The sequence below is a fragment of the Malus sylvestris genome, chromosome 17 (assembly GCF_916048215.2).
Source record: "Malus sylvestris chromosome 17, drMalSylv7.2, whole genome shotgun sequence".
Classification (NCBI taxonomy): Eukaryota; Viridiplantae; Streptophyta; class Magnoliopsida; order Rosales; family Rosaceae; genus Malus; species Malus sylvestris.
Window position 1 is genome coordinate 11,352,262 of NC_062276.1, and position 15,590 is coordinate 11,367,851.

The following is a 15,590-nucleotide window of genomic DNA, read 5'->3' on the forward strand; positions in this document are numbered from 1 at the left end:
TTTATACTCGTTGAGAATAAGCCTACGTTTAGTTTGGAGACGGCAACAAAATTCCAGTATTAACAAAGGAGATTACAAAAGTGATTTAACTCTCACAAACTGAATACCGCATACACCCAAGCTTACACAATCAAGAAGATAAGAGAAATCAGATGGGAGACAAGCCAATACAAAGCTTCAATACACAGAACAAGACAAGGAACTTCGGGTGTGGTACCAATACATAGACTCTTACTCAACTACTTAATTGTTCTCGGCGCAAAACTAAATGCATACGTTCAAGTGTGCTAGATAAGTCAAATAAAAGAAAACCATTGTACCTTGGGAAGTCAATTTTAATGGGCAGATACCAGCCCTACAAACATAAGGTGATGTGAACGATTTAAAGCCAAGTGACAACTTGTTCAAGAAAGCCACATTAATATTGAGACAAAAGCCAACAAGGGTCTCATAACTAAGGCAGTTATAGTAGCCTTCATGGTGAAACAGATCACAAAACATAAACATTTTCAAGAGTTCTAAGTAGAGCGACCAATATAATACGAGGCACCCAAGATTAAGGCAAATGGAAGAAAAGAAACAACCCAAGACTAAGTCATGGCCATGTGCAAAACGAGAATAGGCAGAAATCATGCTTTTTATCCTACCTGAATAATATGTAACAGGTTTTTTCGAGATGGCATCATATTAACTTGATCTGGCTTAACCGCCACTGTCCAGAGTTCACTACCAAAGACCATGTGGAAAGACTTGAGCAGCATCGGAGAAGAATCTACGATAAACAACTGCTGACCTGCACCAAGTTCCAAATGAGAAAGAAAGTATATTCTAGCTGCAGAAACAAACATCATGATACACGACATAAATGTAAGATGAAGACAAACTCAATAAGAAGACGTGCCCACTGACTTGCTAGAAACGAGGCAGTCTAGTTGTAGGAGAATTCACGCTTTTAATCCAGTCATTAAGTATGTAATTTTAAGAAGCTAGAGAAAATGCACCACATAGAGGATTAATGTCGGATCCGCAATGACAAAGGATTGAACCTAAGAAACTTACATGAAGGACAGTCTTCCACGGATATATACTTCTTGTGCAAAGGAGTTGTGGATGCTGCAATATGAGCATCGAATGGTGGATATTTTGCATGCATATTTGTCTAAGTTTACCACATTGAATGCTGCAATACGAGCATCGAATGGTGGATATTTTGCATGCAGACTTGTCGAGGTTTACCACATTGAATGACAGCACAAGCTGGAAAAGAATCTTTTTCAAGTATTCTTCATCATTCGTTAGGTTCCAAGATTGCATATTAGGAAGAATTGAGAGAAGGCCTATAAACAGTATTTTGATCTTCACAGTCAATTCCTCCAGAATAGCATAACCCAAAACACATTAGGCGGCAGTAATAGGTGTAAAGGTCAAATACCTTTGAAATTGAAAGTACTAATTATGCAACACCTATATTTTTTAGGTGAAACTATGCGGTTGAATACCTTATATTATGTTTTCAATCCTACAATCGAATTGCCAATGGAACATTTTTATTTTCGATGTACCATACATAACATTCTCAACATTTTGATAAGTGTTCAAAGACAAGTGTTGCGGCATACATGAAATTCCTCTATATCAAACTTGAAAACTTGGAGAGATTTTTCTCATCACTCATATTAAAACATATGGTGTACCACTTGTGTGTTTCCGTCACAACTAAACATTTCTCCCAAACTTGCTACAACGAAAGAAAAATATGAAAAATAGTTACTGCAACCAGTCATACAATGATCTTGAACTTTGTTGAATAAAAAGTTAAATTTGATCAATAAAACACCCCAATGAAGTGTAAGAAGAACCACCAAACTCCAAGGCTTTTTTACCCTTTTCACTCGTCACTTTCACTCTCTTCCTTGTATCACTATCAAGTTCCATCACTTCCTTAATCCCTCTCTCTATTTCTTCTGCACTTACCACTACTTCACTCTCCGTCTTAAAATCCATCTTAATCTCCACTGCCAATCCCAACTCCAACAGCTCAAATGCATTCGATTGTTGCTCTGCGTACATTGGCCACGTCGCAATCGGCACGCCGTGCCATATACTCTCCAGAGCGGAATTCCACCCGCAATGCGACACGAAACCTCCGACCGCCGGGTGAGATAATATCGCCACTTGCGGAGCCCATCCTAGGACCTTCCCGGTCGTGGCTGTCCGATCAAGGAACCCTTCGGGCAAGACTGCCTTGGGATCCGCATAGTCGCTTGGCAAGGTCAAGGTCCCCTTGGGCGGGGGCTTGCGTAGGGACCACAAGAACCGAAGCCCGCTGTGCTCCAGCGCGCAGGCTATCTCTTTCACTTGGGCCTCACAGAAGCTACCCATACTCCCGAAGCACAGGAACAACACCGACAACGGGGGCTGATCGTCAAGCCAATCCAGGATATCAGACTTTTCTCTGGCCTTATCCGGAGCCACACGAGTATCATCACTCTTCAGATTCAACAGGGGCCCCACAGGGTACACCGGAGGGGTCTTACCGTCCGACAGGGAGTGAATCGCAGGGGCTTCCAGCTCCGAGAACGTGTTCACCAAAATACCCTTGGTTTCTCTAAACCTAGTTCCAAAGTCGAGGAAGATCGCGACGCCTTCCTTGTCCGAAAGCTCACTAGGGAACACTTTAGTGGGCACAGGGTTGACAAAACTCGGGATAACAAACTCAGTACTCGAGTTAATCAATTCATAGATATCCTTATCGTGTTCGTTGCGAAGCGACGCGAGATGCAACCAGAGCCCTAGCATGGCGGCGCTGGATGTGTAGAAGAGGAAAGAAGGAACTCCAAACTCGTTTGCCACGTCAATCATGGAGGTGCAGAACATGTCAATGACGAACCCGGCAAGAACCCTAGGGTTTTTGGACTCGGACTGAGCTGACTGATCAGTGAGTAGTTTCGTGACAGCTTCTTTGACGTGGATTTTGTGACTCTCAACGAATGGGTTGACGAAAGAGAGGAAGACGAGTGGTATGTCAACTACGGTTTCGGGGAGGTTGATGAAGTTGATGCGGTGTGAGATTGAAGAGTCTGTGTTGGTGAAGAGTTTGTCGAAGGGGAGCTTCATGATGAGGATTGTGATGAAGAGTTGATCATCTCGAGCGACGAGTTGCTTTGCAATCTCAACCGTTGATATGATGTGGCCAATGCCTGGGGCTGGGATGAACACTAGCTCTGCTGGCTTCTTCATTCGATTTAGAGTGGAAGAAGTATTTTATTGAAATGCAAAGTTCAGCTGAAAATCATCCATATTATACATATAATAAAACCCAACACAAAAAGCACTGTTCAATAACAGTGAAAGGGCGCAATTGCCCTTTAATTGCACTTGGTTTTCTGTTTTTGTCCTCCTTTGCACAGTAAAAGGACGACTTTGCCCTCGCTGGGCAAGTTAATTGTTGCTGTAAAGTATCTGCTTCTACGGCCGTTCTACATCTATTCACACTATTTGTGCTTTTTTCCGTTTGGGATTTCCGGGTTCTGGCCTGAATTTTGGCTGATTTCCACCCCTTTCGTCGCAACCTATTTTCAGATCACTGCGGAACTGATCTTATTTAGTAGAGGTGTACTTTATAAGGACTTGGATGGTCTGCCCTCCCATTTCGGTGCCCTTTCCGTGCCCTCCTGTTTTGTGTGGTCACGGTTAAGCCACGTCAACATTTTATATTGTTTTTTTATAAAAATAATAAAACAAAAAGAAATAGTAATATAAAAAGTTGACGTGGCTTAATCGTGACTACACAAACAGAAGGGCACGAGAAGGGCACCGAAATGAAAGGGTAGACAATCCAAGTCCACTTTATAATCGTTAGAGAGAGAAAGATGGCAGCGGCGGCATTGGTTGGAGTTAGAGGTGTGTTTCATAGGTGAAAAAAGATAACATTTTTTTATTTAGTTAGAGGGTTTTGTTCTGTGTTTAGATCTTAGCTATAACTTGATTATTTGGTTGTCTTTTCGTGGGGGAAATAGTTATTTATGAGGGTTTTGTGTGCAGCCTTTAAAGTTTAATCTTGCTTTCAATCTGTTTTAAAAAAAAATTATTAGAAAACTTCATTTGAATCCTTGGCAAAGATGATTTTTAGATTAAAATCATAAGTAATATTAAAATCTAATTTTAGTCTATTGATACATTAATAACCTCATTTATTAATTATATTTTGATTTTTTAATTATTTCTCTTTTTTCTTTCTAATTTTTACTGTATTAATTTTATTTCATTATAATTTTTATTTTCATTTCATTTATTGTAACTGTTGACCCTAAAAACTACTAAGCCTAAGTGGCGCGCAGGCCGAGTAATTAGTAAGCTAACTACATCATTTGATTGTATGCGGGGCGTGCCAACTCGTCGGCCGAGGAGTAAAATTTGTTGATGTTGCGTTGGGTGCGCTGCTGACTTCTGAATCCTGCGACTGTGGCCGAGGAAGGAACATGTCTCGGCCTTCGGGTTCTAGAGCCTAAAGATAAGGCTACTAGTTCTGCGAAGTTCACAAATCGTCGGCGCCGTATTCGGTCATAGTGATTATATTCGTAAGAGTATAAGCACGCCGAATCGACACCAGAGTATAGGGACACAGGTACTCAAAACAAATGTATGTCTTGATTGTGAAGGTGGACTCTAAAACCTACTTAAGAATAACCAATTATAAACAACTTGGCGTTCAACGTGCCGAGCCCAGTAACTCGTAACACCTCACTTCGTTGAGAAGGCTAATGAGATTACCTCTGCCAAGAAGGACTCGAAAATCCTTCTTGACCGAGACTTGGATAGACAACCAATTGGCCTCGACGTAGTGCTGTTTATCCAAACTGAAGGTGCTCCGCGGTTGACTGATTCTACGACAACAGTGCTGTTTATCCAAATTGAAGATGTTCGCCGGTTGCCTTCACAGTGCTGTTTATCCAAATTGAAGATGTGTTGGAGGAAAAAGAAAATAAAAATCTCAAGGTTGTTGAGAGGTTTCGCATAGAGCGAGGGTTTAAGCAGGGCAGTTTGTGTGTTGAATTGGAGGGGGTTTGTTCGATGTCCTCCCTCCCTATTTATAGTAGCCAACCTGTATTGGATCCCAATCATTCTCGAATTAGAACTCCTTCCCCCGATCCAACATTATCTCGGCCAGTCCTACTCCTACTAGGACTTTGAACTTAACTCGTTATTAGGCCGCATTAAATCTCAAACTCCAACATCCTTATCCTGTCGAAACTCCTTCTCATAATAGGACTCACCCACATCCCACAGGTTCTCAACGGGATAAGGCTAGCTTCGACCGTGCCTTCCATGAGCTGGATAACCCCTAATGACACCTAAACACGGCCTCTTGGCCGAAGAACAATTCTAAATTCGGCCTGACCAATATTGGGCAGAGAGCAATTCTAAACTCAGCCCAAACCAATATTTTTGGGCCCAAACATTGCCCCCTCGCTTATGAGGTCGTCGACCTATACTCCTTGGTTCGAGCCTCGACCTTGAAGAAGTGAAACCGACCTAAGGACAATCTCTTGAGAAATACCACTATGCGCATTTATGAGATGTAACCCCACGATCTCGATTTCTCAACTGTCCTGCCATATGTCAACCCCCTGGTTACCCTAGCAGCCTTCAATCATGATCCTCAAAAACATGCGACCGCCGAAACGTCTCTCTTGCACTAAACCTGCCGCAACACGCCATCGTGCGTCCTCAAACCGCAAAAACCTCGATCTTCTCTCCTCGATTCTCTGAGCATGTATAATGATTAGTAACTCTCCCACTTGATTTTACCCTTGATTTTGAAAATCAAACGTTTAGCCTTCTATCCCAAATGTCTATAAATACCCGAATCCCTTCCATTCGTACCTCACACTTTCCAAACCCTTGAAATTTTCTCGCCACCTTGCTTTCAAAACCTTCAAAAACCAGAAAACCCTAAGCTTTCATCTCTGAAATTTTTAGCCTTATCAATGGCCTCCTTCATCTCAGAGCTCTCCCCCGAGTGCAACAAGTGCAAGGACTTCAAAGATCGGAACACCATCAAGACTTTGCGTTTCGAGGGTGAACTAAACTCTACTCACCAAATTCTAGGCTCACTTTTCAAAGACACGGTGCCATCATCCATCATCAACCTATTCAAAAAACACTGCTTGGCAAGTTTGCTGCAAGGATTCGATTGGTCAAAGTGGTGCCAGACAAAACCCTAATGATCCTGGCCTTCGACCAATGTGAACTGGGTACCCTGGGCCGTACGAATGGAAAAATTCTTCGGAAAATAGTGGGAGGCTCTTGGTATCCACGACACTATTAAGTTCTCGACCATGGAGATTACCATGGATAAAGAACTCATCATGGTAGCTCTAAGCCTCTGGTGTTCGGCCACCAACACCATGGTCCTTCCGTTCGGCCCTATAACTCCCACTATCCTCGATATCTCGGCTATCATCGTGACTCCTCATTCCGACATTCCAATTGACGCCACCCTTATTGGATGCCCATCAAACCTTGACCTCAAGGCGCTGTTCGACGAACGGGCCGTCGAGGCGTTGAGCCAAGAAGGTCAAGAGCCTTCAAAATAGGACGTTTAGAAATTACACAAAAATTTTCTGAACTACAACACCCTTATCCTCAATTTTGCTGGTCGGGCGGAAGCGAATCTACGGAAGGGAGAACACGAGGCCTTCCTATTTTATTGGTACAACAAGTTCATCTGTTGTACCAAGTCGAATAAATGCTTGGTCGAGAATATGCCGGTGGTGGAAGCCCTGGCTAGTGGTCACTATGTGGCGCTTAGTCCCGCCATCATTGCCAACCTTCTACGTTGCCTGCCCGAAACAACCATCGACAAGATCGACTCACACCAGAATGGACCTCTATGGGTGTTCCAACTCTGGCTGCAAGTTTATTTCTCCACACTTCGGCCAGAAATCTCCGGCCTCTAGTCTACTGTAGCACTCGGCTTTTAGTTGGCCCCTCGACCAGTGCCTCATCACTGAGCTGAAGAAGTCTTTAAACACCTATTCGGCTTGGACGTCATTTCTGATGACGAATTTTTGATATGTCGTCGTCAAGAATATCCCCACTCCATCAGACTTCCTACCTCGACTTGGAGTGAAAGCGAAGACACTGGTTTTCATCAAAACTAGGGTCGTTCGTGTTAACTTGCGACTTTCCCCTCAGTTGCGATGCTCGCCGAGCAAGTTGGGAAGTCTACCACCCTTATTTTGTTGCCCAACAACTTGGCTACCTCCAAGGTTTTCTGGTGCCTCTACTTTCTTCCCGCTCCCTTCTAAGCCAATGGCGCGTCTCTGGTTCCTCAGAAAGGGAGTGTAGAGACACCGAGAAAGAATTTCAGGAACGGTGTAACAAATTCTGCCTTCGACCGACTATTCCTGAATTTCTCGGCACCAACACCTTCAGCGACTGGTGGGACAAATATGTTCACAACTTTTTTGGCACTTCGGTCGAGGTCGTAGGCAACAAAATTTTTAGTGACCGACCCAAGAAAACTCCGCCCCTAAATCTAAAGAGGCGTTCCAAGGTATACCCTTGTTTCTACTTTTATTCTTCAAACACTTGAACGGTTTTACTAACGAGATTTCACTTTCTTAGGCGGTCGGGTATTGAAACAGGCGGACGTGGTTGGCCCGGCAGTGGTCAAGAAAAAATCAGCCCATTCTTTCAAGAAATCCAAAATCGCCGCATAAAATACACCAAGCAAACGACTTCACGAGGACGCTGAAAAGGCTGGTGAAGCTCCCCGTCCCCCAAAACGCGTCAAGAAATTAGCGAAGAAAGGAGCACGGGAGATTCATGTTATCTCTAGCCACACCACTAGGACAACTGCTCCTAGCGCCCCTCATCCTGCACTTATTGTTCAGGCCTCAGCGGAGAATCGGCCATCTTCAACCAGACGGCAACCCAAGCTCAACCAGCACCTGAAGTCTTCGAGGTCGTGGTTGAGCCAGTTGTCGTACTGCTGGTCGACACGCCTGCAGCTCCAAGGTCGACCGTAGAACCTGTACTGGGGAAGACAACCCCTTTGATAGGGAAAAGTCTCCCCAAGAATCTAAAACAATCGACGATCATTTTAGAAGAGGTATGACTATGTTGGCCACTCCATTTACTCATTAAATTCACAACTATAATAACTCTTTTGTTTCAGGATGACGAGAGTAACGAGACTCTACTGGTGATTCGCTCTTGGTCGACCGAAACTCCTGTTGATCCTTCTCCTATGGTTGCGACGGCCGACCCGGTTGATCCTCCTGCAGCCAATCGTGGGAAAATGCCCATTATTGAACTGAAGCGATGTCGGAAACTCTGATTCACCCGCAGGACCAGGACCTCGGCATCCCCTTTCAGTAAGTGACCTCGGCTTTTTTAAGGCTCAACTACTTTCTCTTGTCAATTTTGTTATAACAAGTCTGAACCGAGAAAAATATTAAATGTCAGGTGCCTAGTTATTCATTTCACCGAAAATTCTATGTGCCGAAGGGTGTTATCTATATTTCCTGGCCACCTCAGTGGCCATCGAACGTAGATAACCTTCATCGGCCGCGTGAATTAAGAAGCAGTCTGAAACATTAGGCTCAGCCATTAAGCTCTCTAGGTTCCAATAATGAACTTGGAGACATGGTCGAAGTCTCCTCTCTGCAGGTCTAAAACAAATCCTCCATTCTACATTCTTTTAGGATTTTCCTTGCGCCTAAACTATTTTCTTGTGCAGCCTTCATGGGAAGTCGAGTTTGATGCTCTCCTATCCAGCACTTCAGGAGCGGCTGGTCATTCGGCAGCTACGACTGAACCCACCAAATGGACTGTTCTTGTTCGGTTGTAGGAGATTTTGTCTCTTTCAGCTTTGAAAGTTTTCGAGCGCAAGGGCCTTGATTTGGTGGGTGTATGTTTGAACGATCTCGGAGTTAATGGTCAATTGAGCGCTGAAGCCATCATTCAAGCATCGTCCGCCTTGGAACGAACTCGAGAATATTTCAGTATTTTTTAGAAAGCTTTTCGGGCTGACGATGACTTGAAAGCTGCAACAGCCGGTTGAAACGCTCTTCGTCTGAAGGTCAAAGTTTTAAAGGCGAAAAAAGAAACCCTGGCCGACCTTAACCGTCAAATTGCCAAACTTCAAAATCGAAGGTCGGTAATTGCTTCTGAGCTTGAGAAAGATTTTAAGTCAGGCGGAAAATCTTGCTTAACCGAATACGCGGCGAGCATGAAGCGAGTTGAGCAGTTGAAGATGGACAAAAGGAATCGGCAAGCTGAGGTCACGATGGGCGAGGTGAGGTGGTTTGAGCTGAAGGCTATTCTTGAATCTCTTCTTCCTTCATCACCCTAGAATTATTTGATTGTAAACTTGATCGACCAATGAAATGGACTTAATGAAATGAAATGAACTTTTATTCTCACATCTCCCATGTGACTGAATAGTATTTCTTTAAAAACCTTCCATTGATTGGCAATTTGTGAACAATACTGGTTCGATCTCTAAAATAGTATGCCCCTTTAACGAGGACTTTATGAATAACAAATGGCCCATCCCAATTCGGCAACCACTTGCCAAACCTGGGGTTTTTAATTTCTACGGGTAGTACGGTTTGCCAAACCAGTTTTCATTCGCCGAACATTTTTTGCTTAACTCGTTGATTATATGCACGCTCAGCGATCTTCTTTTGAGCCACTAATAAGTTATAAGCATTAAACCGAGCTTCTTCTAAATCATCTAGTTCTTGTCTCATGACTTGACTGTACTCAGCACTGAACAAACTACTTTGTTCAATTATTCATAATGAGTTTATACTTAGCTTGACTGGTAACATTGCGTCGTGTCCATAAGTTAACGCGTACGGAGTCGTTCTAATGGCTGTCCGCAAAGAGGTTCGATAAGCCCATAATGCTTCGTTTATCCTTAAGTGCCACATGCCTGGCCTTTCTTTTATCATCTTTTCAAGAATACCAATAAGAACCTTGTTACTTGCCTCGGCCTGTCCATTCTCCTGCGGGTAGTATGACGTAGATTACTCGAGTCGAATCTTTAGATTTACCGTATAGTCCTTAAATCTGTCGGATGTAAAGATTGTACTGTTATCTATTATGATTGTTTCTAGCACACCGAATCTAGTTACAATGTTTTCTTCAACGAAGCTACAAACCTCTTTAGATGTTAGCTCGGCATATAACTTAGCTTCGACCTATTTGGTGAAGTAGTCCGTTGCAACAAGTATCCACGCGTGTTTGGCCACACCAGAAGATGGTGTGATTTTACCGATAACATCCATGACCCATCCTCGGAACGGCCATGGTTTGGTGATCGAATGTAATGATTTGGCCGGTACTCTCTGTATAGGCCCATGAATTTGACACTGTACACAACCTTTTGCGTACTCAATACAATCCTTCAGAATACTTTGCTAGAAATAGCCGTGTCGTCGAAGTAGCCAACGCATTTTTCGTCCAGATTGATGAGCTGTGCAAATTCCTTCGTGTACTTCTGCCATTGTTTGAGCAGCTTATTACGGGCCGAGGCACAGCAACAGTAACCCATCCTTACCTTTTTGATACAGTTCATTCTGGTATAATACATAGTTTGTGGCATGAACCTTTGTCCGTCGGTGGTGTTTTTCGTTGAGGTTATCAATATATCGTATAATCATCCTTCTCCAATCGTCTGGTAATGACTCAACGACACTAACCTCAATACTATCCTTCCGTTCTAACAATGAAGGTAAAGACATGACTCGTGTAAGGATCATGCAATCAGGTTGGAGAACTTGCTAATTAATCAAGGCCGAATGTGCTTGTCGTGACACAGATATTTCTCGGCCTAATTTACCCCCCATGAGTTGGGCTCTCGGAGGCTATTTGAGCCAATTCGTCGGAGTCAGTGTTATGAACTAGTGAAATATGTTTGAAAATTACTCCGTCAAAGGATTCGGCCAAATAGCTGGCAACCATGTGGTAAGACGCCAGAGTACAACTCATGCAATGAAAAGTCCCATTAAGTTGATTAATGACAAGTTCGAAGTTGCCAAGAACAAGAACACGAGTTGCCCGTAAATCGTGCAGCACGCCGAGGTCGATAACAAGGGCTTCGTATTCGGCCTAATTATTCGTACAATCGAAATCAAGCTGGAGAGAAAAATACCAACGATTATGAGTGGGGGATTGAATAACGATCCCAAAGCTAGCCGAGACTGAAATACTGGAACCATCAAAGTACATCGTCCAGTAATTATCACGTGTCTGTATCAAGTCGATGTCAACGTCATTGCCTTCAAACTCATATGGGGAAGGGTGTTAGGCCAAAAAATCAGCTAGGGCTTGACCTTTGACAGCTTTCTGGGGTAAATATTGCAAGCTGAATTAAGAAAGGGCCATTGTCCATTTGCCGATTTGGCCCTTTACGATCGGCCGAGTAAGCATGTAATGAATGACATCAGTCTGGGCGATGACCTGAGTGACTGACGGGAACATGTAATGTCTGAGTTTTGACGCGGCAAAAAATAGGGCAAGACAAAGCTTCTCGACCGCGAAGTAATTAATCTCGGGCGGGTTGAGGTTTCGGCTAAGGTAAAAAATGGCATGTTCTCGCCCGACGTCATTATCTTGTGCCAGAAGGCATCCGATGGATTCTTCGACCACCGAGATATATAGCTTAAGAGGTCGACCCTATCGTGGTGGAACGAGGATGGGTGGCGTCGTTAGAGAGACTTTGATCTGCGTGAAGGCCTCTTGGTGCTCGACACGCCATTCGAAGGTGTCGGAGTCATTGAGTTTCAAAAGCATGGAAAAAGCTTTCATTTTCCAAGCTGAGTTAGCAATAAATCGTCGAAGAAAGAACTGAGCAACGACTGTAATTGTTTCTTAATCGTCGGTGCTCATTAATGATTACGCATGCCTTGTTGTCGTCTACCTCAATACCACGGTGATGTACGAGGAAGCCTAAAAAAATTTCAGCTGATACGCCGAGAACACATTTGGTGGGATTCATCTTCAGATTGTGCCGGCGCATGCGCAGGAATGCCTGACAGAGGTCTTCCAAATGTGTCTGCCGTTGTGCTGATTTGATGACTACATCGTCGATGTAGACTTTGACGATGGTACCAATTAAATCATAAAAAATAGTGTTCATAGCTCGTTGGTATGTAGCACTGACATTCTTGAGACCGAAGGGCATGACGACCTATTTGTATGTGCCGAGTGCCCTGGGACATCGAAATGTAGTCTTATGAACATCAGCTTCGGCGATGACAATGTGGTTATAACAGGCATGCCCATCCATTACGGATGGGATCTTGTGATGTGCTGCAACATCAATTAGCAAGTCGGAGATCGGCATCGGGTACTTATCTTTAAGCATTGCCAGGTTCAGATTATGAAAATCGATACAGATGCATAGGACGCCATTTTTCTTTAGCACCGGGACGATATTGGCCAGCCACTCGATGTATCGAGTGGTCCGTATAAACCTGACTTTTAAAAGTCAAACTAATTCATCTTTTATGTCGAGTTGTACTTTAGTCGAAAACCAACGAGGGGGCTGGTGGAAAGGCTTACAACCAGCTTTGATGCATAATTCATGTTCAACATGGGTCCGATCAATGCCCGACATCTCATGATAACTCTAAGGAAAACAATCTTTAAACTCGTTGAGTAATTAACAGAGTTCAACTTTCATAGCATGGGGTAACAGTGCACTAATAAATAACGGTCGAGGGTCATCGACCGTTTTGACATTTATTTCCTCTACTGGGTCCTTAACTTGGGGTCGACTGTCTTCGAGTTTGGCCGGTACGGCTTGAACTTTGTTTAACGACAGTACTGGGCCATTATCTTCCTCGGCCAAAAATTCAATTAAGTTGATGCCTGAATGTGCGTGCTTGGAAATAGCATACCAATGGGCCAAAAGACGTTTCATCGTGGATGAAATTGCGGCCCGACTCCTCTCGCCTTCGACGTAATCATCAGTGGTAAGGATCAAGTTGGCCAAGCCGAGTCTTGCCGAATCCTGATGGATAGTCTCGGCACCTACCTCGATGGCTTTCTGGACTGAGATTCGAGTCGACCGTCCATCTTCATTAAAACCCTGTAGGGTAATGTAGCCGACGTGATCATCATAATAACGGGCCTGAATCATATTGGTTTCAAATGGCTGATTATCGGCTGGGTGAACCATGACCGATTTCCCGTCCCAAAAAATGAGAACTTGGTATAAAGAAGAAGGGATACAATTCATTTGATGAATCCAATCCCTGCCGAGCAAAACATTATACTCGGTCTTGGAGTCGATGATAATAAATACGGTCATGTGATTGCGACCTGCAATGTTCACCTCCAAATGAAGTATTCCTTTGGTTTGAGACTTGTCACCAACGAAGCTGCTCATGGTTATTCCTGAAGGAATGAGTTTGTCATTGGATTGTCGTAATGCTTTCATGATGGATACAAGCATGATATTGACTGTTGCTCCGCAATCAACGACAATTTTGAAGATTGGGTAACCTTCAATGTAGGCCGTGACATATAACGGCTTTAAATGCTAAAGATTAGCCGAGGAGGAGCGGGGAAACAAGATGGCCAGGGTTGTCTTAAGTTTGTCGTCATTGTTTGTTGGCTCATCTTCAGTGGTGGTGACGAAATCAACTTGTGTTGCTTCCTCGGCGACCACATCACCATCCAAGGAATTTGGTTAGTGTGTAGTTGGCTGGAATTCAGCAGGTAGAACATGAACCATGCTGATTTCCATATTCTCAAGGACTGAAGGGCCCATTGGATCCTGGTCATCATCTTCCGAGTTATTGAGGAGTATAACATCGTGCATTAGAGCATCCTCGGCCTGATGGTCGGGTGTCTCAACAGGTACTTGCTTTTGCGTCCAGGATCCCAACCTTGTTTCCTTGGGACTGTAGTTGTTGAGCCCGTTTGTTTCCAGTGCCTGACTTTGCTCCTGCAGTGTTTTTCGAGCACGTTCTTCATAGGAGATTCGGGCGTCCCTTGTGTCTAGGTAGGTATCCAAACGTGTCACCCGATCTTTCTCATCGGTCGTTAGATCGAATAGAGATACGGCCAAAAAGACTTCGAAGTGATATCATAGGCGTTAAAGGTCTTCGAGAGAAAAAGAGAGTTCGGCTATATCAATGTCCGTGTATGGATCGACCTCGAAGCCAAGAACCCTAGCCTCTCGTATGTACTAGAATCTAGTTTTCATTGCTGGGTCGGTGGTTTTTTTGATGATCTGTTCAGCATCACGGCAGGTTAGTGCTAGGTAAAGAGCTTCTTGACACGCATTGGGTAGTCCATACAAATCATTGGCGGAATACTTCTTGTGAAACTCTTTCATGTATTCCAGGGATTCACCAAGGAATGGAGGGTGTAGATTCCGCCAAACTCTTATTAGCGGCTCTTTCGGAGGTAACGAGGAAAGTTGGCTTTCGACTTCTTTCTTAAACTGCTTAAAGCGAGCTTTCATCTCCCCGGGCCGAAGGAGGAGTTTGATGCGTTTCTCAGACTCTTCGATGGTAGTTTCGTAGTCACGATTGATTTCCTTATGCCCCTGTAATTCAGCCATGATTGTCGAGGTTGGCCGGTCGTCTCCGCTTCCTACCATCTCTTTCGGCTGCTATTTAGTAGCCGAAACAGTCTGGGCCGCCTGCCGTCGAGCCATACAATTTATACGCTGACGTTGACGTTGACGTTTTTTAGATTTAGACAGCGCAATATACATGCCGGTGGGAGAATTGTAACTGTACCAACGTTGGTCACGTGGTTCGGGCGGTTTGAAGGTTTTTTTATTTCCTGATGAGCTTGAGCTAATGGAATTACGTGAATAATAATCCTCGTTATAAAACGATGCGTCGAAATCAATGTACCGTCTGACCGAGGTAGGGCCGTCCGTTTGTTTCTGAGGGCCGAGCCTATCGAACATTTTCTGGCGCTGGCCTTCACTAGGTTTCTTTGGAGGCGCCACCGTGGCCGTAGATTGTTGCCGCGATGTCGGTGCCTGAGTCTGAGACAGTTTCTCCTTGGGTTCAGTTAATACAACGCGTGCCCTACAATTGCTGCACAAAACTATCGGCCCGTCACTTTCTTCTACACTGGAATCTGACATGGATTCAACTACAACCGGTCCCAAGAACTTGGTAGGTGGTTCATTGGAAAATAGGTCGATCTTGAGTCATGGCTGGGAATGTTTCTTTGGGATGTGTTGTACTAGGACAAACTCGACCTTCCATTTCCCTATACTCTTGGGCAAACGGGTGTCTACCATGCCAACTTTTGCCGAAGGGAATGGATCAGTGTTGACCGTCATTCATTTTTCAGGAAACTTTAGCTTGCCTTTGTCAATCTAGCTTTGGATATCATCACATAATACGACGCAGTTGTTTGTGGTATGCTTGATCGAGTTATGATACTTGCAATACGTCTTTCCTTTAAGTTATTCGGCCTTGGGAATGTTATGTCCTAGTCAAAGTTTGATGATCTTTGCTAATAACAATTGGTCGAAAATTGCCTCAGCCTTTGTGATATCGAAAATGTAAACTTTCGATGTTTTCATCGTCCCTTTA

General features: G+C 44.0%; 1 protein-coding gene and 1 pseudogene across 1 annotated transcript; one reads left to right on the forward strand and one right to left on the reverse strand.

Annotated features, from left to right (window-relative positions):
- Nucleotides 1–1,608: 1,608 nt before the first annotated feature.
- On the reverse strand, nucleotides 1,609–3,253 carry LOC126611096 (UDP-glycosyltransferase 71A16-like). The gene has a single exon (XM_050279275.1). It carries the CDS (start codon nucleotides 3,238–3,240, stop codon nucleotides 1,816–1,818), a length of 1,425 nt encoding a protein of 474 aa, XP_050135232.1. The 5' UTR covers nucleotides 3,241–3,253; the 3' UTR covers nucleotides 1,609–1,815.
- Nucleotides 3,254–6,341: 3,088 nt separating this feature from the next.
- Nucleotides 6,342–8,442, forward strand: LOC126611793 (uncharacterized; annotated as a pseudogene).
- The last annotated feature ends 7,148 nt before the right edge of the window (nucleotides 8,443–15,590 follow it).